The following is a 26383-nucleotide window of genomic DNA, read 5'->3' on the forward strand; positions in this document are numbered from 1 at the left end:
CCCTGGATATCCTCATGACTGTGGAGAAAGCTGTTCCTGCAATCTCTTATAAATGGCATGACAACTATCTTGCTATCACTACCTTGCATCCTGATAGAGCTTCTTTCTATGCAGCTTCACTTTCCAGAAACTGGTAGAGCTTCCATGATGCCTTCCTTGTTCTTTGCTATTGGGAGTTGCTGTCTTAGAAAAGAATTCTGGTTGTAATGAGAAAGAAGCTTTCACTTCTTCTGCACTCCATTTTTGATAATGAAATACAGAAGTTCAGGAGGTTATCAGCAAGTCTTCCTTATTTTCATCCCTGGCTTGAATACATATCTGTTTAATCACCTTCATGCATTCTGTTTTGAGGTACTGCCATTCTTCTATGCATTCCCCTATTAAATCTAATTCCTGAGGTACTAAAGCAACGATTATTTCCTTCAACTCCTGTGCTTTTGCTCCAGTCAGTTTCCAGCTTCCCGGTCTAGTCTCTGTTGACCTCACAGCCTTCTTTGTCCACCAATCTAAATCTGCTGTAATCTAAATCAAAAGTGCTTCAACAAAGTATTAGTTTAAGGGTGTGCACACTTATGCAACCAGCTTGTTGTACATTTTTTATTCTTTTCCTGCTTAACAGATGTTTGTTTTTCAATTGAATTGTACAGGTGATGGGTCACATTAAAGGTGGGAAAAGTTTTGAAAGGATTTATTGTGGGCATTTTAACAGGGGTGTGCAAACTTTTTATATCCACTGTATATAAATATAAAACTTAAATATATCAAAATATTATACCTTAAAAAAATGCTCTTGCGTTTTACTTGTATAAGTAACGGGACAAAATAGAAAACATGTATTAGGGATGAGGAAGTGTGGATGTTGTAACCAGTGTCCATTTATTATGGAATCTAGGAGTATCACCTTACAGAATAGATTACAATCTAAAATTTATTTTATGAATAGCAACTGTCAGACTAGCAAAGTGATTTATTTAGCCAAGTGTATTTCCTGTCCAGCTTTTTATTTAGCTAAGTGTATTTCTTGTCCATCTTTTTATGTGGGCAAAACCGACAAAGCATTAAGGAAAAAGGCTTTACGAACATCTCTACAACATAGGGAAAATGAATGAGAATAATGCACTATTCAAACATTCCAGATTATGCCCCAATTTTTCGAGATTCACTTTTGCTATTCTTGATCAGGTTAAGATTAACCTTAGAGGTGATGAAAGTAGCTTAATTCTAGAAGAGAAGGAAGTTAAATGACAGTTTAAAACTGCCAGCTTCTTTTCCCCCTGGGATCAATGACCATATTTCATTGCAGCCCATATTAAAACAAAAGAGCCACTATTTACAATTAAAACATAAGAGCATTTTTTAAAGGTATAATATTGTGATTTTATATATATATATATATATAGTTCCAAAAACAGCAGTGCACGTATCCAGCCACGGTGCGCAGAATAAATCCAAAAGTACAAATACCAAAACCACTTCCAGCACTCAAAAAGAGAGGAAGGCAACAAGTGTCATAGCCGGCCTTAGGCATAGGCCACTAGGCGGCTGCCTAGGGCGTCGCTCTAGTAGGGGCACTTTCCCAGTATTTACTTGGTGTAGGTAGACCAGGATGAGAGCACCGGGTGTTGTGGTGGGGGTGCTGTGGAGCCTTTTTGCCTAGGGCACCAGTTGATCTAAGGCCGCTCCTGCAAGTGTATAAGCAATTTATTGCCACACAGTCTGCCCCACAGACTGGTTTCGCTTACAAAAGCGTCAGTGTAATACATAACGCATGTACATCCAATTTAAATCATCTCACTGTTAACGAGACAACCACCTATAAATGTGTACATTGAAATAGACCAAAATACAACCGCCATGCATATACCCATATTTACATAACCAAGTACAACCAATTTTCTCAGACGGCTCATTTTAACCAAATAAATACATTAAAGAACTTACAAATGTCATTTTTAAATATGTGGTCACATATAACCCTGGGACTGGTAAATTAATCACCTTCTAAAATATATAAATATATATATATATATATATAAATAAATGAGAGAGAGAGAGAGAGGTTTAATCCAATAGCATTTTTTTTACTATTTAGTTTCAGTACAGTGGAGGGTTAATGTTAAAGGAGATGTATTTGTGCCTTTAAGATCAGTTTTGACTAATTAAATAAATGTTTTACCTATTAAGGATTTTTTTTAATTACATCTGCTATAGAAGATGTTAAATTTACACCTATGGTAGACTCTGATGAAGTCCATGTTTTGAGGACAAAAGTGTTTAATCTTAATGTTTTTTTTATTTTCACTTTGTAATAAAGTCTTTGTAGTCCGGATTTTTGGAGCATTATTGTTGGGTTGTTTCTTTGCAGTAGTAGGAATGCTTCATTTGAGCTAATTTATAGCTTTTTTAGTTTCAGAAAGGACTTCTGGATATATAAAAGTATGAAGATGGTATGGTGGGCTATACTTAACGGAAAGATATCACTGCCTATAAGGTTTTACCAGGTCTAGGAAGACACCTAGTGGTTGGATCAGTGGTGGACCTACTATGAAACTAATGAAGCTTAAGCTTCGTGGCCCCTAATCCTGGAGGGGCCCTGAAGCAACTTTTTTTTAAAGAGTGAATTTTTCAACAAAAATCGATGGAGTTTGTTTGTTATCAAAATAAGGCTATTTTAGTGATAGAATCTAATGGGTTTAAGTACTTAATACTGACCTTAGACATTCTAAGTTAGAATATGCTCGAATACCCATTTTATATGGCCTCAAAATGCCCTTGTAATTGGTCAAATTTCAAAATTTTCTTGGGGACTTGCAGTGTCTGAACCCCCACTTGTATGGGCTTGTTGAGCTTGCCAGAATCTAGATTTTGGCAGTTGGATCCTCGAATCCTTCGTTAGTGCACATGGCTTAATAGTTCTACAGATCCAAAAAGGCAAACAAACTATCGAAACACAAAAAGAACCAAGGGATAGCGTTTCACCAAGCACGTACACGAATCGTATGTTGTTGTATACCAAATACGATATCCCAATGCAAATGAAGCAACAGTTGTTCGAAACTGTAACGTTAGAACTTTTATTACACACAAGCACTTTCGGAGAGATTGGTATCTCTCCTTCTTCAGACAAAAATGAAACATCCACTTGTTACAGCTTCCCCATTAAATAGGTTCTAACGTTACAGTTTCGAACAACTGTTGCTTCATTTGCATTGGGATATCGTATTTGGTATACAACAACATACGATTCGTGTACATGCTTGGTGAAACGCTATCCCTTGGTTCTTTTTGTGTTTTAATAGTTCTACAGTGCAGTCCTTGGGCTACAGCCAATCCGAACCAAAAAAAAAATCTGAATTCTCAATTAAGGCTGCACTAGTCTTGCTTGTGCAACACCAAAAATCAGATTTTCACCTCTTTATCCTAACAAACCTTGGTCCACTCCAATGATCTTTGTCAGACTTCCTCTCTAATAGAAAATGAACCAATACCGTTTTCCGAGCATTGATGGTGGGTGGTGTGATTTTCTTTCTTTCCTCCAAATGTTCTTTCTAAATTTCTAGTAAGTTTTCAATTACATCTTTGTTCGTGTTTAGTGTTAAAGATGTACAGGTCAAGGTGTGTTTATAAGCTTAGTCCATAGTTGGCATAGAAGCAAGATATATTTTCGGTGTAAATTTCTGCTGTTTCATTAGCTAGCAACTAGTGCTCCAGCTCCCATTTTTACAGAGATATTTCTGTTTTCTAGCATGAGAGTTTTATATTTTGTGAGTTTTTAGGAAGTGGCAGACCTGGCCTATTTCCCCATTTACTATATTTCTAGTGATAGAATTCTTTGTAGACAGTTCAACACAAGTATAAATGTGGGTCATGTCCAGGGTAGTGCCTTTACAACAGTTTACCAAGTTACCTTTTCCTCGTGCCATCTTCGGTCCTTCCCGATGCCCATCTATTGAGTTTTTATATAGCTATTGTTTCACTTCTACATCGACCCATATGAGCAGATTGTGAAAAGGTTCAAGTTCCTCTCAGAATTGATGAGCAATTCTGAAACTGTTTAGGACAATACTAAAAACTTATAGCATTACATTGCAAAGATGATATTGACCACAAATTAGTAAAGGACTGTTATCAGTTCAAAGAATACTTATACCTTAGGAAATCCCAGCACACAGAAGAAAAAACGCCATCTAAACTGCAATGCACAAAGGTTCTTCAGCTTATTTGTGAGCAACACCTAATTAGTGTTCCCAAATAAAAAAATATTACTACTGCGCATAAGCTGTACTTGACAATGCCAATCACAAGCTGTGAAGCAGTAAGAAATTTCTCAAAGCTTTCCTTTATAAAGAACAAAATTCGGTCTACCATGGCTGAAGAGTGCTTAAATTCTTTATGCGCATTCTCTAGAAAATGACATTGCAAGGAATCTCTCATATGACCAAACTGTAGGTGAATATCTTGCTAGAAAACAGCAGGAAAAAAAAAAGTATACTGCAAAAATGTGTTTCAGTATGTATTCTCATAGGTGTCTAAAATAAAAGATTACTTGTGTTCTTTGCTATGTTTTATTTCATTGTTCTATGATGCATTATGCATGTACAGAATGTTTCCCTAATTTTCATCCCCATAACTTGAAAACTAAAGACATAGCTAGAAAATTTTTGTTCACACCAATAACTTTGGTATGCGAGACAAAAAATCTGCGATGTCATGGTTGAATTTTTTTAAAAAATTGTGGTGATCTGCCATGAAACAACCCTAATGAAGAAGATGACAGTGGTTACCCCAACCTTATTGCTGGTGGGAATGGGCTCACTGTATGGCCCACTTTCAAGGGCGCCACCCTACCACCCTGTTCTGTGCCATTTAGGCATCAAGGTTCTTGCAAGGGCAGCAAGGCCCTTTGGACCAGGTTGGATTTTGCCCTATTGATGGTTGCGAAGGGGCCCCATAACAGTTCAAGTTTCAGTGTCCCAAAAATGTAGGACCACCAGTGGGTTAGACTATTTCAAATCTCCTGGCATGCTTCTGGCTAAAACCAAATTCTTGTGCCCTTAACTACTGCTTAACTTTATCCAACAGTGTTAAATCCAGAAAAAATGAATTAAGAAAGTTAAATACCACATCCTCCAAACTTCCTAGGTCCTGCAAAGACGAAGTCCTCAAGATGCTTGGAGTGAAACCAAACACAGGCTAGGGAGTTTAAGGATAGGATATCAAATGAAAGGTATCATACAAAAACTGGACTCACTCATAGCCGAAAATGAAAATGTCTCCAAGATAATTAAATTAGTCACAAGGAATGAAATAAAGAAAACAAAGGCTTGTACTTGGAGCAATGCAGCATATGGGGAAAATAAACCAAACTGTTATACAACATATCATACATACCCAAAAGGACTAGACAAATCCAAATATGCAAAAAAACTTTCAGAAATTAAGCTAAATTTTTGTAAAGGGCAAACCTTCTGACTCTGGAAGAATATGAGAAAGAATAAAGATAAAACAATTTTAAGCTTTTAGAAGAGGAAAGCCGTAAAGGAGTTCTTACTTGTGGGAGAGTTGGACTCCCTCAGCCTTCATTTTGCTTACTGTGTGACATTAAGCAAGCCATTTAATCAGGCACTGCTGTGGGACAACTGAATCTGGGCTAGGCTCATTGTCTCCTGGGCTGCATGCATGGTAACTACTATGAACCTATAAATCTACTTATCTCTGAAGTATGAAGTTAAACAGCAAATGGGAAAGTTTGAATTATCACTATTTGATGAAGTTAAGACATACACTTTTTACTGCAAAAACACAAAAACCATTAGATGGCGAGAATTAGAACCCATTATTTACACCAAGATAGGAGATAATTATCTCTCTTTATAGCAGCATCTGATTCTTGGCAATTATAAAAATGCAGGATTGTGAAGAAAATATAAATTTCCTGTTTTCACCCAATTCAGGATCATTAAGGCCAGATATGCTGTGGCAAGTAAATGATACAAGGTAAGAAACAGACCAACTCAGAATTGCAAACCCATTGCAAGGAAACACACAACACAACACACACACACACACACACCAAAACCGGTCTTTCTAAAAGTGCAAGAGAAAAGGACAGGCCCTGGCAGAAAGTCCTCTGAGCACAGAGAAAGCATGCAAAATTCCACAGAGCCCTAGAGGTAAGTGTCCACTAACACCATGCAACAGTAATGCTAACTGCCCCAGCACAATACTGCCATACAATGCTTTAATTATAACATGCAGCCATGGTACCATGCTTAATTATAATGCATTAGTAGGGAACCTAAAAATTGCACAAATGGCATATGTGATGGAAAATTTTCATAACAAAGGTTTAAAAAAGCACTTGGTATTTAACATGAATAAAGAACAAGCATTTTTTTAGGTCAATATGGAAAGCAAAGTATATACAGTGTGCAAGTTCTTGGAAAATCTGTCCCCTGCTAGAAAAAAAGTGATCCTTTCCACATACAGTTTATTTTAAATATGCCTAAAGATGTTTTATATAAAAAATTAGGAGCCTATATGAAAAGACCAACTGGATTTTCATGAGGATGAACATTTACGGTTTATACAAGATTACACTCACACAGGGAGGTGTACATACATATATTCCAGCTATAATTATTTCAGCATCTTACAGTTCAATATAGAATCAAAGAATGAAGCTTTTTCAAGTAGTACAAAGTTATTTTAAATCATGGTAATATACCAAAGTAATAGTAAATAGATAAATAAATGCTGCATAAAAATAAAGGCAAACAGGAGACTAAACAAAAAACTCCAAACTCCACTCCCTAGAAGCTCTCTTCACTCGAGAGAATGTTGATGTCTGTGCGGTCATTGGGACATTGTTTAAAGCCGTGGACAGCACGCCGACAGTGCAAGGTTATAATGCCTTCCAAACATTTAGACCAGCTACTACACAGACAGGGACTAAAAGGTGGCGGTGTGTCTCGATTTACAATCAAAAAATAAATATACCTCAAGGATGTAAAACAAACAAAAGACTCCAGAGGTGCTAGTACGAAGCTGTAAAAATTTAATATTAAGCGCTTTTCATTTAAAACTGAGTTCAAACTTCTTCAGATACTACCAACATCTAAAAGGCATTCCTTTAAAACCATTTCATGATATCACGCTACACACGTACAAATCAGGAAGAAAGGTACCAAATAATTAATTACATCATGATACCCGCCAAGGCTGGTCAGACAGGGCAATGCACTTGAGCTACTCCATGTTCAAATCAATATAGGCAAAATCCAGTACCACTTCCTTGCAAGTTATAGGTCCCCCTCTATGACCCAGGAAATCCATTCCATGTGTTTAAACTTATTAGAAACACTCACCATCCATTCCAATACTATATTCATGGGTGACTTTAATTACCCCACTATTAAATGGGAATCCTGTATGACAAATGCACAGGCAGGGAGACTCCTGGATTTTATAAACACAAATAAACTGGACCAGACTGTCAACCAAGGGTGCAACCATACTGGATCTGGTCCTTGCTAATATGAGTGTGTGCTGCACACCCCCTGCTGTAATGTCTTCCCTGGGCAAGGTCAGACCACAAAATAAGTCTCCTTTGAAATAAAAATAAAACCTGGACCCCAAGCTAACCCTGGAATATTCAGGAACTACTCTTAAGGCTAACTTCCTACTATTAAGTGATAACCTGGCAAATTTTCAAGCCCCCATATACCCAGAGAACACTGCTGCCTATGTAGCACGGTTCACAGAAACCCTATAGAAGAATGTTAATAGCTGCACAGAGGCAGTTGTACCTACCAGGAACAAGTAAAGAACCAACTCAAAAAAAACAAGCCACCCTGGTGGAACCACAAAAAAAAAAAAAAAAAAAAAAAAACAAAATGGGCTGTACAACAGAAGGAGGAAAATCATGGCAAAAATTAGGAGTGCAGCACCCAGCAGGATAGAAGCACTCTCATAAAACTGAACAAACTACTCAGAGGACAAGTAATGTATACCAAACACAGAGGTAAATTTGGCCTCCCAGGGTAAGGACAACCACAAGATATTCATTAGCTGTGTCTAAAACCTCAAAAGTTAATACACAGTTGTGTGCAGAGCTCATGGTAAATGGAGCCACCTATACTGAGCCAGAAGATATAGCAAACATATTGGCTGAAAAATTCAGCACCAACTTTACCCTTCTCTCCCCTGAAATACCATCAAATACAACTCTTCTTGCTATCACTAGGAAATGTGTCCTTAATACTGCAAGGCCAAGAACACTGCATCAATGGGCCCAGACAATATCCCAGATTCCAAATAGCATGAAATGTGACCTATCAGGCCCTCTGGAATTGCTACTTTACTGTAGCTTCCAAACAGCCTTCATGCTCATGAAATGGAGAAAAACAACAGTCAGCCCTCTGCACAAGGGTGGACCATCTACAGACCTGCAAGTGTCATTAGTCTGGCATGCAAAGCCATGGAAAGGCTTAATAATGATAATTGGAAACCTCCAGACACTGGACCCAACCCAACTTGGTTTCATCAAGGGCAGGTCATGCCTACTTAACCTGTCACCCAAGCAACGGGAGAAGGCAGGAAAGTTCCCACTGCCTACCTTGACCTGGCCAAGGCATTTGACACAATACCCCACTCAGACATAACAAACTCAAGAGGTTAGGTACAAACCCACATGTCACCCGATGGATAGCCAGCTGGCTCACAGACAGGACCCAGGAAGTTAGAATTGGAAAGTCCACCTCTATAAAAAGAGGCCAGTCACAGGTGAAGTCCCTAGGCTAGGTTTTTGTAATGGCCCTAGGGCAATTAGCCTAGTAACTTATTATTATTCTCAGGGATCCATCATTGGACCTCTCCTTTTTGGCATTTACTTCTCTGAAGTTGAGGCCAAATGTCAATGGTCTCTGGCTGACTTAAATTTGCAGATGATTGCAAATTAGGATTGGTCATCGAATCCCACTCTCACACAAATGTTCTCCAGGAAGGGCTGACACAGAAACTGGCATCAGAGCCATGGACTAAAACTAAATTCCAATAAATGCATAGTAGTACAACACACCCATTATAATTGACCCAGTAGTCAGGTACTTAAGGACACACACAGACAGTAATCTAGTCTTTGACCATCACATGTCTACAGCAGTGAGGAAATCATTCTATGTTGCACAACTTATAAACAAAGGTATGGCATCTATGTCCAAGTAAGTCATTGTTCCACTGTATTCGGCATTCCGACCAGAGTAGAATGCCCCCTTTGGTATGTACCCAACAGGCATATCCAACAATTCATCCACAGAGGTTACTCGACTAAAAGAATACAGGACGCAAGTAAAATGTCCTATGCAGACCACCTCAAGGTCCCTTCCCTGTATTCTGTCTCATACAGGCTGTTGAGGGGAGATCTATGCCTGGAGTACAGGACACTGTCAAACCCTGATGGACTTCCTGCATATCCACAAAACAAACAGCACCAGAATTACCCATTCTAAAGACCTTGCCTGTGATAAATAGGACCTAATGGAGAGACAGGTATGTATCCCAAAGACTACCCTATCTCTGGAACAGGCTCCTCATCCTTTGAAGCACAAGTTCTTCCCAAACCCAATTCAAGTGTAACTTGGACAACTGGAAAGGGGAACAGGAAATTCATCCCAGACTTGACACCCGTGTCTAGAACAGACACAGACAACTTTGTAAATGGTTAATCTCCCAGGCCCCTGCTTACACTTAACAAGGGTACTAGAACTTGTCAGAGATTTGGGATGCATTGGCTAGGCTTAAAAAGGCCCTTGTGGTCATTAGCCTAGTAAACACCTATGAATCTAGGATGCTAAGATTATATCTTTGTTTGTATCACAGATCTGAAGCCTTAAAGATGACATATACCTTACACCAATATTCATCTTTACCTATTCAGAAATCTGACTCAGATTTAACTGCTATGACCTCGTGATCATGAAACCTGTACTAGCATTCAGTAACTAGGCCATTATTTGACAGAAGTCAGGCTAGCAATTTCCTTCAGTATTTTCCCCATTATGCCCCCCCCCCCCCCCCCCCGACTGACATGGAGCTGGCAGGCCTGGAATTTCTAGTTCTTCCCCTGATCTATCTTTGCGTATCATAGCACCACCATGTACTTCTAGTCATAAGGGTTACCACTTATCTCCTCGGCTTAGCATTTCCCCTAACTTAGGAGCTAGTTCCATCAATAATGTTGGATGAAGCATGTCTAATGGATAATTACACATTTGTCCACTTGTCCTGCAGTGCCATATCCATTCATACCCTGGGGCCTCTTCTCCTTTCCCAACTGGGAATACCAAAGTGAAGAAATACTTCACTATTTCCACCTACTTCCTAATAACTCACACTATCTTTCTCCAGGAATGGCAGGCCCTGCCTACTCAGCCATTGTTTCTCTTTCATCTATGAACATGACCGTTTTCTGTACTTTACCAATCCAGCTCCTGCTTTCTAACTTTGCCTTCTTACCCATCATGCCATCTAATACTCTTCTCTGGTCTGTATCCCAGATTCCTTATGATCATTGCCTTTGTCATTTTCATTTCATTGTCCTCATTCTCTTGATGCCGTCCTCCTAGTTCAGGTTCTCATTCATGCCACAACAAGAAAAGGCATCATTCCATGGGATAAACATGTATTGTTTCTATCTTTGATATTATCAAAAATGCTCTTTTCAGCACCTGTAATGCATCCATGACCACCTCCTTCTGTAGTTTGGATGGGCGGTACCTATATTAAAGCACATTTAGAGAAGCCTGGAAATTCTTTTTATTAGCCCAGTTGCTCCAAGTACTACTGGAACTAAGTAGGTGCCCTTTATCACATTATTAATTTCTTACTGTGGAACTGCTGTGGTGTATCAACAAGTCTTCTCTGCTGTTCTCACTTTTTGCTCAAGCATTTTCCGCTCTTCTTGCTTTTTGCTCAAGCATTTTCTACTGTTCATCTCCCTTTTTGCCAAAGCATTTTCCATTATGTCCCAAAACTTTCTAAAAGGTTAATTCTCATTAGTTCCACAACCTCAGTTTTGTCTTTAACAATCAGGACTGTACATACACACCTACAGAATGTGATGGGGTCTCTACTTCCCACTGATTAACCCAAAATAAAACACATAGCTATGAAGATTAAGCTTCCAAAGTGCCTTACTAAAACACTTCCTTTTCAGTAGGCATTGGTTTTCGTAGTTCATTGGGTGTTCTAGAAGCTTTCTCCTTCCACTTTTATCCGTTTAAATTTTATGGCATGCCTCATGATGCTGAAAACAAGGATACAGGAGAAGACCAAAAGTGTCCTCCTGACAATACATTATTGCCCATCGGTGGAGATATTAAAACGCAACGTAATAACTCATGAAGAATGAGGAACTTCATATGGGCAGTTAGGGCATAGGGTTAAGGTTACAAATTGTCAACGTTCTACTTCCCATAGCCAAAACGTACACAATTTGATTCCTTCCAGCTGCATTTGCTAACTGTGTGACTCTGAGCAAGTCATAACCAGACTATGCTCCTAGGTCACTCCCTATAGTGTCCAGTGAGCTTATCTGGTTAACAAATATGTTATGAAACAGTCATGCTGCTGACAACACAATTTAAAAGTAGCACAATAGCTTCATTGGGGAACAGAAAAGTAAAGATGTACTGTATGCATCTATTCTCATGTTTTCACAGTCTTGGAAAACAATACAGCAGTGCATATCTCTGTATGTGCACTGGCAGGTTGCACATACTCATCTTTGTGGTCATCAATGGAAAATTAATTGGGAGAAAGTGCCAGGCATGCATGGCTGGAGAATGTGAGAACAAGGACAGCAGTTAGGAATAAATATAGGTGCCTGTAGCCCAAAGACAACCAAGAATAAGAGGACATAGCAAAATTAGAGGGAGAATACAAAGGCTGACAAGTAGAAATTATTCATATACTTACGAGAGGGTGGTGAAGGCTTTGGGTAGAATATCATGAAATCACATCTACAGGTTATTGTCATGGTGATTTGAACTAGTTAAGAATCCAACAGTTTATGTATACTGGACAATTTCATAGTTTCCAGCCAGAGGACTACCTAATTATGACAATGGCAAAACATTGATCAGAAGATCTAGCCTGGGCAAAGAGAACAAATCTTCTTGGTTTACTACTCTAAGTTTGGGCTAGGACAAAAGGTAAAATAAAGAATATATACCAGAGGAATTCAGCAACACCCTTTAAATATTGTGGCAGTACAAAACAATGTACAGACATGAAATACATATAGTCTGATAATGTACAGGATCATATATAATAACGGGTCTATATCAGTTAGTCGAACTAACTAATTAAATACCTATTCTTTGACTCCTTTTTTTTGAAGCTACACATCAGCAAACACACTTTCAGCTAAACATTTCCCAGGGATAACCAATGGTAGGCCAACTTGGCGACATCAAAAAAAAGTCATAAAATTTAAAAGCTACCCAGGTGGGGGCTATGCCCCCACACCCCCCTAACTAAATATACCAACTCCCAGATTGTACTACGGTGGAGAAAAGGGCAAATTCCAGATGATGGCCTACTGATAGTTATCCCTGGGGAAACCTTTCAATGAAGTCCATTTGCTGAAGTGTAACTTAAACAAAAAGGGGTCGACAAATAGGTATTCAATGATTAGGCAGTTGGACTAACTGAAGTAGACCCGTAATAACATATTATTAATGAGCTACTTCCTGTGGTACAGATTTTGATTTGTTTAGTCTTTATTTGCCTAGTGTGTGATCCTGAGCAAATCACAGAACCAGACAAAGCGTTTGGAGTAATTGAGAGTTGGGACTAGGTTCCTTAATGGTCTCCTGGACTTGCAAGCCTAATAACTACCTACCAGCATTAGGATTCAAATCTAGTAACAAGTGTATTTACTTCGGTTTACTTTATAGCATATTAGGGTTTACTTTATAACATATTAAGTTATGAAGTTATAATAAGATTTTCACCGAGCTCTGTACTCATCAGATCAGTAAACATAGCGCCAAGCAATAATTCCTGACAGTGTGTGTGTGTGTGTGTGTGTTATTGTGTAAATATTGTCTGCCCCTGGAATGACTAACAGTGAAAGAAAGCACCTACTATATCATAAAATTCATTGTAGGTTTGCATTTCTTGGACCATGCTCAAGTTTTCATTTTGGGAACCTTAAGAGGTATTGAAGTTCCCAAGAAGATTAAATTCTTTCACACGTAATCAATTATTCTGATGCTAAAACTGCCATTAGGATACGATTCACCCTAACATCAGCGCATCTTAAATTTTTGGATTGGACCTTTACAAGTAAAAGATAATGTATTCTTTATAGCATACCATCATCCTCAACTCTCACCCCCCATCACATTTTCTGCATTGGTTGGGGTGTTGTGTCAACCCACACAATCTCTCTCAATTCAATGCCAGTCTCTTACTTCGACAGTTAGGTCTTCTCTCATTCAATCCAGCCATCTCTCTCATTCAATCCAGCCATCTCTTCTCTTTGCCGGGCATTAAAGTCAAAAGTAGATTTGGATAGAAGTACTCCAGTTTATAGTGCTACATGCTTTACTAAAATTATACACAACTCTGTGAATGAATCCACAAGATACTTCCATGACAAGATTTTCCTCCCATATAACCAAGTATTTCCATGCTTACAAGCGGCCTTCTAGGTAAAAAAATAAATCAAACCGAAAAGAATTTTACATCAAGATATCATGGCTCTAACTTAACTTGGACCTGGCCCTTATGCTTTGTTTCAGTTAACTAACGCAAGTTTTCTTTGCACATTTCAGATACCGGCTGGGCCAGTTGCTCGTTTCTCCCCACTTTTTCCTAAACACTGACAAAAAAAGAATTTATGTAAAGGAGGCTGCAGGGCAATAGGCCAAAGATCAACCAAAAGACCACCTTTGTGAAGAAGGACAAACATATTTCTATACCATTCATTCATTGAGCAGTTACGAATGTGAATGTTGGTGAAGCAAGGGATCCAGATGCAGACGTTTGCCTACAGTCAGCAGCTACCAGGTTTAGGTTTGTTGAGAAATCCCTTATTAAACAATGATAATACTAGGATAAAGTCATTGTGATTCAGTTAAAGTGGAATGAACCTCGTCAAGGAGGTATTTGGGACTGTTAGCTGATCAGGGAGAAGCACTGGTTATATATTCAAGGGTAAACTTAGGCAAGTTGGGCTGCAACATTTTGCCAGGTTAGTGTTGCTTGGATAATCATTCACAGGACCTTTAAGTAAGCATTTTAATTTTCTAGTTGCCAATTACATTATGTTGCAGTTGTTGACAATAAGAAAATTTGCATTTTCTTGTGAGCTCTTTGCGTGGAACATGATGAGCATTTCTTTTGTTCTAATGGTACTTACATGAAAGACCCCTACTTAAATAGCAGCATTTATAGCAAATAAAATTCATGCAAGGGGACATACAGGTAAAGGTGAGAAATATGTAAATCCAGGTATTTTAATTGATTCCAACCAGCACAAATGAGCACAATATTAAACCTCTGATTAGATAAAATTAGTGCTATTTCTAGACACACCAGAATAAGGCAAACACTAACTTATTATTTGATTAGATAGCATAAAACGAGTGATGATCACCTACTGAATTAGACATAAAGGCAGCTTTGTGATACTGGCAGATTTGGAAAAAAGTACTCCAGTGAATGATACTCCTATGCCTTCTAACCTTGCCAGTCCTTGAAGCACCAACAAAGTTTGCACAGCCATTGAGAGGGGTTACTATAAAAATACATGGACTGAAAGATCAGAAACTGTCATTTACACCAAGCCAATCAAAACTTATGTCACCTATAATAATCAGATCACATATGCCCTTAGTCTTGTGCGTGTATAAATATGTAAACACATGCACACAGACACTGACAGTGTCTTGCAATCATGTATAACAGCAAAAAAAAAAAAAAATCAATGGCTGATTAAAGATTGAAAAACACTACTTCAATACATGTTCCACATCTAAATAAAAACAAAATAAAGCATGGTTTTTGCATAAAGGGCAAGCTCTTTGCACCCCAAAGTCCCCTGCACACCCCTGGACTTGAGATTTATATATCTATCATCTGTTTGTATGGGTAATCCTGCAGTTAAGAGAAATCTCACATATTAAAGCAGTCATTACCAGCACACATACACACACTGCCCCACGTGATCCATATACACAGCTTAAGTGATGCATTTAGTTTTACTGAGTTTGATAAGTAATTCTCTGCTAGTCAGGTAGTTGCATTGAGCATCTGAAACATTCTAGTGTGGTGGTATGAAATATAACACTTCCTACACCTTTGTGAAACCTTTTTTTTTTTTGTCCAATGTTAATTTTTTGGGCTGTCCACAGCTATTAGCTGCTCTCATCAAACACCTGGTCTGCTGGACCTAGCTTAGCCTCCCCAATACCAGACCTATGCTTGGTGCTGGTGAGGATGTAGCAGGCCCCAGGACAGCATTATACTGCTTCTGGGAAATGTTTTGTTACTTATTTTTCCTGCCCCTGGTGTGCTCCCGTACCAGGTTGTGAGAAGGACATGCAATAAGCTTCAATGCTGATCTGGCCGACACTTCTACAATGAGCTGATGTCAGCAGGACACCTCTCACAGTATTGGAAGCACCTCACTGTGCTTTCCATGGTCTCCACTGAGAAAACTTAAGTGTGGCAGTGTGTGCCAACTGCATGTACTTCCACCTACCTCAGGATGGACACACCCATCTTCCATTTACAGCACCTCAGGATATCCAACCACTAGTCAAACTCAGGTCTCCTGGGTCATAGGCAAGGCTTTATTCCTCTATGCCACAGCCCTGTTATTTTGTGCAGTCTCATGACTTGAGTACTTTATATCCTGGACAAAGTTATACATCTTTATGACAGCTTTTAAGCCAGGTTTCATATACAGCAAGATATTAACATATTATGATATCTAAATGTGGTTCTTTGCATAAACTCTGAACATTGACATGCATGATTTTAAGTAAATTTTGACCAAAGTGTGTCACTTTGGTTTTGAGAGCATCGTTATGTAATGCATGGCCTTAGGTGGTATGAATATTCCCACATTGTAGTAGGATGTCCTGTTGGTTATTTATTTTTTTTTGGCCTAATGTGGTACAAGCAGCAATTTGCTTGCGATCTTTATTTGTACTGTTTAACCTTTAATACATATAGTATTAATAACAGATGACACAAACAGAAAAATTAGCCATGCAACAGAGTTAATGAGGGATACTGACACTAGTAAGCAGCCTTAAGATAGGGAGACTAAAGAGAAGGCTATTCATTTATATTACTGAAACTTCAACAAGCACACTGATAAGATAGTTAAATTATAGAAGCATTGCAGTTCCAGACATGTAAACCTATATTCCCAAAAGCCATGTCATGGAAGATTCAGGCAGGATGACCATCAACAGGAGATTAGAAGAACTTGGAAGATAGGACTATTTACATGATCTAGTTCTTTCAGGTACAAAAGGGGCCAGTTGTCATTAGGTTCCATGACTAAACTGATTGTGAATGTCACTTCACTAGTCACCCACTGCAGCCTGCAATGTGCCACCCAAAGACACAAACTGATCTTGTAATAGCTTTCTACATTAACTGCAGACAATGGCCTACCTCATCACAACTCATGTTCAATGAACTGCAATAATACAGCCCTAAAAATATACTATAGGGACGAGGACATGACTAAAGAGTACGTTTCTTAACTTAGCTGGAAACACTTTACAGCCATGACTTGGGCTCAAGTCAGAATAAGTTAAATTCAAAACCAGTAATATTTACAATAAAATAATAAAAAAAGAGGCAGTGAGAAACTGAATATTTTGCACTTAAATCAAACCAAAGTAATCTGGGTGTAGAATACATCTTGAAAATAAATGTAGAATTATAACAGAATTAGGAGGCATAAAATTCACTGAAGTATGATGCAAAACAGCATTTCAAGTACACAGCTTTCATTACAATTTCTTATTAATGGAAAAAAAAAAAAAAAAGAGAGAGAACCAAGCAAGCAGTGTAGTTGTCATGGAGGAAAACGTCTAGGATCGTATTAAAGTGATTAAAGGTAATATGAAAATTGCCCTAGCAAGGCATAGTAAAGTATGCAAGACTAAAAAAAATGTTTGTTGGTTATTGAAAAACTTGAGATTTATCAAAAGGGGTGATTATAATTCTTTGTTGAAGGCTAGAGACCAATTTTGGAAATTTAACTTGGTTGCAATTGTATATTACGTTTAAAGGCTTAGAAATACACTATTGTGGTTGGGTTCATGTATTTTTTTTTTAAAGCTACATAAAACAAAGTGTGTTGGTTATTCTTTATGTCTGATGAAGTCCTGTATTAAAATAGAACAAAAGTGCTCAATTTCAACAAAAGTGCTTGTTTGTCCATAAAAGATTTCTTTTGTTTTCTGTTTTTTTTTATTGTTGAGTCAGCTATTTTTTTACCAGTTTAGAATGACAAAGTTGTCAAACAGACCACTGACAGAGGGTTTACAAACAGAGACCTCATCATTTTGGAATGCCACTACCCATCATTCAAAAGTGGGCACCGTTTACTTTGGGAGTAGATAAATTAAAGAGTGACAGTAGATTTTATTGGTCACATTCTTTGGATAATAGTTAACGTGTCCTGTTGCTATAAGGCATACAATGGTACCTGGGGACAGTACAGTAAGCTACCTACGGGCAAAGGAAATCGGGAACTAGAAAAGGAAGCTACTTTCATAAAGGCAAAGCAAAAACATTGTAGAGACCATAAGTTTACTGACAGTCTCAAAACTTTTTCATTTTGCTATGGTGTATGTCACCACTCGCTTCCTATCTGGATTTGAATATGGATGAAAAAAGTTGGTTAGCCTCTTGTATAGGTGCAATGTTATAGCAATAACCCATGCCTGGGTGTGGGTAATGCTGGATTTACCCACGGTTGGCGTGGTTCGCCCTCGGGACCAAACAAAGACAACCATGGGTAAATCCAGCATTACCCACACCCAGAAGTGGGTTATTGCTATTATACAATGACATTATTTAAGAAAAGAAATAATTACTTTTCTTAAATAATGGCATTGTATAATGCCTCTTTGCTGCCCTTCCGCAGCTGTCTGGTGTTCCGCGGCAGTTCTGATGTACTGCGCATGCCTACGCAGTACATCAGAGCTGTGGGCAAAAGCAACAGAGAACGCAAGATCTCCGTTGCTTTTTACTGTCTCGCTATGTTAAATGGGTTTAACATAGCGAGACAGCTTTGAAATAAGCAACGGAGATCTCTGTTGCTTATTTTAAAGCTGTCTCGCTATGTTAAACTCATTTAACATAGTGAGACAGGTTAAAAAAAAAAGCAACGGAGATCGCAAGATCTCCGTTGCTTTTTACACACTGTGTCGCTATGTTAAAGGAGTTTAACATAGCGAGACAGCTTTAAAAAAAAGCAACAGAGATCTGCATTGCTTTTTTTAAACCTGTGTCTAACATAGCGAGACAGTGTTTTATACTAACGGAAAAAGTCCGGGCGACCGGACCTTTTTCCGTTAGTATATTGAGGGATTTACAACGGGCACGCTGGTTGGGCTGGCCAATCAGCGTGCACGTTTTAGAGGAGGCATTGTATAATTAAGAATTTGTATGTGACAAAATTCTAAACATTAAAAAGGACAGAGAATGTATTATTTATTTTATTTATGTTTTAGTTACCGGGGTATAGCACTGATCACAGAATAACAAGTTGCAGGGTCAGCTTGGGTTAGTCACACTAACATCAAAAAGCAACAAACAAATAACTGAAGCACAATCGAACAGATATTGAAACAAAAATTGAGATAAGCATATTAGAACAGATGTGTGACTAATACAAAAGAACAGTAAAAGATTGACAAAGATATTGTAGTACAGAAAAAGATTAGTACTTACACATTCACAGCATTTACAGGATGGGTGACTTATGTCCGAGAATAAACGGAAAACAGTGCCCATGAACGAACAAAAAGGACAGACTTTACCACCTACTGTATAAATTTTCAGTTATCAGAAAGAAAGAGGTGTTAATTATAAATTTCCCCCTACAAGTGAAGCAACATCCTCAGTTTTCCAAGGTTTAGGGGCAAGAACAAAGAAGCTACGATCTGCACAATACAGTTTTGTGGTGAGGTTTGGAGTGAAGGCCCACCAACAGATTCTGAGCCTGTACGAGTTTCCTTGCAAAAAGTACAGGAGGTATCTTGGAGTAGTTTGAAAAGTTAGGAACCAAGTAGGAGGTTGGGAGAAATGCATTTTGTAGGCTCAGGGAAAATAAATGTATTCATTTATTTTACTTTTCTTGACGTGGAAAGTCCAGTTGGGCACATAGACCTCTTTTCAGTAGCCACCCAGGGAGAAAAGCTACAGTACTATCAACAATGCCATTTATATACAGCAGTAAGGCAATATAATAAAGTACTAATGCAAAACAAAGAAGGGACTAGCCAAAGTGCATTGAATAATAAAAGAACAAAACATTATATATTAGTTCTTTCAGGCAGAGTATTTCTTTTTTTCTCCTTTGTCAAAACCTTGCAGGCACTGTAAGTAAATTTATGGAGATTTGCTGACTACATTACCATGTCATAGTTAAGCAGCCCACAATATCTCATCAGGTAAAATGACTACCTGCAGCAATTACTAGGTCACAAAACTTTATCAAAGCACTTAGTGGTGTAAACAGCACTCTAGTCCAAAGTACCACTTTGCAGTGTTGGAGTCTGCACGAAGAAAAGCTGAGGCAAACTGTGGAAAGCAGCATTCACAGCAATAAGTGTTAATATGAAGTGGAAGAATCTTTAAAAATACTGGATTGTTAGCAAAGAGCTATTGAACAGAAAAAAATAAAATAAAATATGTATGTGCAAACATTTTTGTCCACACTTCAAAATACAATTGTCATGGTATTCTTTAAGCAGTCACCCACTAGCACAATATATGACTATATTTAGCAATGGCATTTTCTGAAATTAAACATTTCTGAATTGCTTGCCTGGTGGTAAGCAGGCTTATGAGAACAGCTAACAGTGAATATACAGCTATATGTGGGCAATCACATTTGCCCAAAGTCTACCCGCAACCCTTAATACACCAATCATTTGAGAAAAGTCAGAGAGTATTCAGAGGTGTGAGTCAAACATGTCTGAGGATGTTCTCTAAACAGTCTGTTGAAGTCAGATTCCACAAGAGGCACATGAATTCATATTTCTAATACAGACATTGCTACATGAGGGATGCTGGGCATACCTAGGAGTCAATGTCTCTGGTGTCATGCAACTTTATTGCAAATATATATATATATATATATATATATATATATATTTTACTTATTACTTTGTGGTAAGATTCATCCCCATACTGGATTGTGTGATCCAGCGGTACAATTTTGTGGATTTGTTCACTTTTCTGCACAAGTGTGCGCCAATGGAGTTAGTGTATATAATTTTGGGGTCGGGGTTACAGGCTTGTTCCCCTGCAAAAAAAAAAAAAAAGAAGTTTTTATCATATGACTCACTGTTTTCAAAATTATATTTTTGGTAAAAGATGAGATGAAAAATGTATTGTTGATTACTCACAGGTAAAGCAGGGATATGGTGTGTGACATAATTCAGAAATTATAACAATTACCCGTTAATGATCCTAGGACACTTGTCAAAGATGACAATATGAGTTTCTAGCATTCTTTCCAGATTTTCCACTGTCACTATAAATATTATCCAAATCTTGACCAAAACAGGGACAAGTACAGGGAGATATAGATACTAAGTCAGTAAAATGCAACCGTAGTACTAATTCATAGCATCAGCACCAAAAGGAACGTCATCATCAGCTGTCATTAAACAGTTCCTGTAAGCATCTAGGAATATGGATAACAGAAACTCTCAGTTATGTCTACAAGGCCAACAGAGGAAGGAAAAATACAAGATGATCAGAAGGAAGGACAGTGGCAAAAAAAAAGTAAAAAAACACTTCCAATAGCAACACCCCATTGGTGGTACATTTGTTCTGCCCGTGGCAAGTGGCCTTAGGAAAAAATGTCACTGATTGTTTAAAATCTTTCCATTTCAAAACATAATCTTTCCATTTCAAAACACAAACAGATGAATAAAAAAATGAATAAATCTTTAGATCAGATTTAGTGTAACTTGCACAGACAGATTTCACTGATAACCTTTTTATGATGCAGAGAGCAATAACACACAGTAGTCTTCCAATTTTATCAGATTGTTTTTGACTGAGTAAGAAATATGTTTAAGCACATTCTTTGGTGGTTGTGCAAGTCTATAGTAGTGTGTGTGTCAGAAAATGTCTTTCTGGCAGTGTTCCAAACCATTGCTGTAAAATACACAACCATCAATTACGGGTGCTGAAACTTGTATCCAGGTGTTGTAATTTATGTTTGAGAGATGGGCATAGCAACATCTGCACTAACAGAAACATTCCAAACAGCTTTTCATCAAATGCATTATTATCAATCCCTCATTTTAGCTACTCTGTGTTTTACACTTTGATAATGCACTTGTCAGAATATCAGAATTTTCTAGACCTATCTGAATCAAGAGTCAATAAATGATCAAGTTCAGCACATTAGACTCCTGCGCAAAAGGTGCTAGTGAGGTTTCACTGCTGTATCATCTCAAAGGCCCTGCATTCCTGTGCAGAGCTTGTAGTAGAGAGAACAATATACGTTAATGAAAACCACAGATTGCCAAGCCTTTTCAAACTGCCATTTGTCACATTACTTTAATCTGCCCTATTCAAAACTATTGTTTGTTTTTTTTAAGTCAATAATAATCCAACCTATGTTTTCCTTTTTGCAGTATTCCAGTATTAAGTGATGTATAGCAAGTAAATTATTAAACTACTGCATATCAGTTTACAGTATGTGGTTAATAGAGTTTCATGGATTTTGTGTGGTACATAAAGATGAGACTACATGTTAACAGTGCAGTTAGTTTGGGCACTACCCTCTGCATCTCCAAATATGATGTTTTCCACTGTCGTACCCATAAAGGGACAGCCAGCAAATAAAAATTAGGACAACTGTTATACTTTGAAAGTGGAGACAAGCGTGTCTGCATATCACAGAAACAGTTGTCTTTTTGCTATATTTTAGTATAGATTACCAAGGTCATTATGAAGGCATGTCAGTTTTGGAAAATGTCTCAAAACAGACTGCACACCATTATCTAAAGTCTTGAATTTAAACAGCAAAGAACAACTGCACAAAAACAAAATACTAAGTAGGGAAGTTTAAATACCAGAATGTGAGTTTAAAAAAAGAACTGAAAAAAAAAAAAAGTCTGTTATACCTTTTCAAACACAAGGCAGCAGTTTACACAAGGTCATTTGGTTAAAATATTCACAACAAAAGATAAACCCAAAAAACAGATAACAGTTTTAAATGTTAACTATTCACAACAGGAGATGAAAGCCAACATAGTAAACATTTTTTCATTTTTTTTTAAAAATAAAATTCAAGACACTGCTACATCCTTGTACAATATTTTAGTGAATGCCAGTACTGGAGTTTATCATAATGCATAATTATATCAAAGCACAAACAATGATAGCATGAGCAGCCATCATATACATCCAGTCTGTTCATTTCATTATCTACTGCCAACCACAAGTCCCAAAGAATACAAGCCTAGCACATTCTGTTAGGGATCTCCCTTGTACCAGTACATTCATGAAGGTCTCCTCTAGGTATACACTCTCACCTCTCTTAGAAGTCAGTTCTATGTAATCACCCTTTTGATAAAATAATTGCTTCTCATTTTATTTCCTATCCCTTTCTTAGCCAAACAGATGTTAAATTACTTCTGCAAGATCTATCACTCTTCTGTATGCTATATATGACACAGTGGCATCTTAAGATTTTTGTGCACAGCTTTCCTAGAGCTCTACCTGTGTGCAGATCTTACTGCCATTTGCTCAAAAGGCATACCTTTTTCCATCTTCGCTACATTACAAAAATATACTAAATGAGCCATAACACAAGGTAATTTTCTGTTGCTCTCTGGTATTCAGGCATGGTTTTCTTCTAAATGCACTTACAGCCACTGGGCTTCCTGTTTCACAAAATGTGTTGTGAACTGGCTGTGCCTTACTCCTAATGTTCTAGTTTACTCACAAGAAACACAAACAAACACATACCTACAGTTACACAGCAATGACATGGCATTATTTTACTGCAGCCAGGGACACAACACAAGGACTTAATTCGGTTAACCTTTTATATGCAGCATTTCGGGGAAATCTGAAGATGAAATGTTCTTGTTTTTAAAGTATGGAAGTGAGGCTTCTAAAGAGCTCACATTTTCCTCTCGGATACTGAAGCCTCACAGAGTACATTAGTGCACTATCAGTAAGAATATTGCAGGAAAAAAAGCGAAATGCCTTGATGCAAGAGGAAACTGTTACGCAACTGTATCTTAGGCTTCCCTTTACAAACTTCTACACAAAATGACGGAGATGCATCCTGGTCTTCTGTCCGTAATTTGTCTGAAACAAACTCCCTTCCACCTTCTGGAACTTCTATGACAGACAGGTAACATCTGCAAGCCACCATCCAAGTCATCAGGTGGGTTCTGATATATATGTAAACACACAACTGCAATGACCACAGTGGTAGTCATGCAATAGGTGGTTTCATTAAGACATCAGCATCCTGCTCTAGTGAGCTGCCAGTATTATCACTGTGATAATTAGCCAATTACAAAGTAATAAAATCTGATTTTTTTTTTTTTTTTTTACATTCCCCCTTTGATTTGTATAAAGAATGCAGACCTAAATGCCTTTTGGTGTCCTGCCAGTATAAAAAGTGGTTTACAGTCATGTCTTTTTAAACAGCAGGAGATAAAAGGTAAATGGCTCCACAGTAAAAGAATACACTACGACACAGAGCCAATTCTTTTAATGTTGTCATGGGTTCCTTAGATTCATACATAATACGCAGCCCCTCAGGTGATCAGGATATCCAAATAAGCTATTCCTGATGCATTGTGTTACCATTTTTGAAACTCAGGCCTAAGTCCAATATCTGGGTCACACCAGTGGAGTAAGCCCTACTCTTTTGGAACAGCAGTGTTTCTTCCAGGAGCTCCCAGCAGTGCCGTTTCTTCCATACAACTGATGTGTCCTGGAGCAGGCTACTCTGTCGATGTTAAGGCATGATACACAAAACTCCCAACCCCCTAGACTGGTGCCAGTAAATGCAAGTACTTGGAGGGCCAATGTCACAATTAAAAAAAAGCCAGCACAATGTTTGCAAGTGACACAAAGCTACCAGCTTATCAAGTAAGTTCACAGGGGATAATCACCTCTACAACATCCATTATGCAGAGTTAAAGCCCAGTAGTGGGACATCTGGTACATGAAGGCTACAGGATCCTACCCCCTCCTCACGCTCAAGTGCGCACACACACACATACTGATGTATTCTGACAATGCTGCGTTACCTGTTGAAAACAAAGTTATCATACTCACAAATAGTTTCTTCCTTACATGACTACAGTAAATAAGGTAGACACAGATTGTCCACAAAAAAACTTTAGCACTATAACTTTATACCGTATAAAACTTTGGCTAAGTACAGGTAAGGATAGCAGAAATAACTGTAAAATGTCAGCAGTAAAGCAATGGCATGAGCTTTGCCAGCACAGTCTACACAAAATACCCACATTTTTTATCTGTATGAACCAAAAAACAATCAGCGCAAAAAGTAATTTAGTTCTGATCAACTTACTGTGTATTCTGATCCATGAATTCAGCATAAGAGCCCATAACCCGTAACACTCCAAGACAAAAAGATCACTTCTTGTTTCTCTTTTCCCTGTTTGCTACCCCTTGTAGCAAAGATAGTGATGATGTCAGTGTATATTCATTTTCCAGAACAGGTTTTTCAACATTATCATCACCTGTGTGTGTGTGTGTTTTCCAGCCTGCCTGAATTAGTGAGCAGAGTACTTCCCCAAGTCTTCTTTCACTACTGGGTCCTAGAACCTTTCATATTTATGATAGTTTAAATCTCTACTGTCCACATTTAGGGTTGGATTAGCAAGCACTGGAGCTCAGAGTGTCCTTAAAATGTGGACTTTCATTAGAGTGCTGCCACTTCCAGTACATTTTATGGAATTTGCATTCCAGAGTCTGGAATTACAGTTTTGGAAACATATTCTGCTGTACTTCCATATATGAGATTTTAAAACTGCAAAGTATATAAAAATATGCAATTTCTAATCATCTGTGCCCACACAAGCCATTTCACACACGTTCATCAATCGGTTACTTTCTTTTCAAGTCTGCTTTACACAGGTATTTTGTTTGGCATCTCGAGCAGGTCACATTCACAGCACACTACAGACAACTTAGTTTTTAGTGTATACCTATTACCAATGTTCAAGGCAGTGTTTATTATACTAAGTAGGGGAAATCTGGTCAAGATAGCAGGAAACTTCCCTGCTCTTCTGCTACATGGAACAGGTGTGCTTCCTTCATGAAGACATGTGTGGTGATAGCCACTGAGGTTAGTCTGCTGGCTGGTTTGTTTACATGTCCAAAGCAGGATTTAACTGATGAAATGGAGGAGGGGATAGATGCAGTAGATTTCTTTGTGTGTGTGCGTGTATAACTATATAAAACAACCCCAAATAAGGGGGCAGATCGTGGAAAAGCTGGACAGAGATGGGGGGGGGGTCTTTGTTGAACATGTGGCATGATGCTGCAGAATGGGAAATTACTGGATTCTTCAGTATGAGAGCTGCTGGAATTTAATTCTACACTATATAAAAGGTGTGTGAAAGTAATTAACTAGCAGCAGTGCTACAAATGCTGAAAGGCACAAAGGACAGACACTGTGTGTACTGGGGCACAGACCTTTGTGATGTAGATGCTCCAGAAGGTATATTTGCTGGTGCTGCAGCCCATTCTAATATAAATGTTGTATTGAGGATAATGCCTCTCTTCTTTAGTATCGGTGTTATGCAGAAATTCCCTAAGATGGTCAAATGGATGCATTGCATGGGATCAGTTATTTATGCTGGCAATGGAGTTTAATCTTCTGGACAACCAGAGACCAATCTATGGCATCTGTTGGGTGGTCTTATGTTGTTTGCTGATTTATAGTGAAAACTGAAAGTCTCTGCGTTGTATAAATATTTCTTGATTCTGCCTTTGAATCGGCTAACTAAGCAAATGGTGTTACCATTCACGTCTTCAAAACCATCTGAGTCAAGTGTTTTGTAGGCATAAGCCTCCAGTCTCCCCATACAGTGGGCTG

General features: G+C 38.2%; 1 protein-coding gene across 1 annotated transcript in view; it reads right to left on the minus strand.

Moving 5' to 3' along the window:
* The window catches only part of BNIPL (BCL2 interacting protein like), a 783410-nt gene extending 758398 nt beyond the window's left edge, over window positions 1-25012 (minus strand). The window contains exon 1 of the mRNA XM_044080029.1: window positions 24851-25012. Within this exon, the coding sequence (XP_043935964.1) occupies window positions 24851-24888 (38 nt within the window). The 5' untranslated portion in view covers window positions 24889-25012. The remainder of the gene's footprint in view (window positions 1-24850) is intronic.
* Window positions 25013-26383: the final 1371 nt, after the last annotated feature.

Source organism: Protopterus annectens, chromosome 8.part0, assembly GCF_019279795.1.
Source record: "Protopterus annectens isolate FY-2018-M chromosome 8.part0, PAN1.0, whole genome shotgun sequence".
In the NCBI taxonomy this organism is placed as follows: domain Eukaryota; kingdom Metazoa; phylum Chordata; order Ceratodontiformes; family Protopteridae; genus Protopterus; species Protopterus annectens.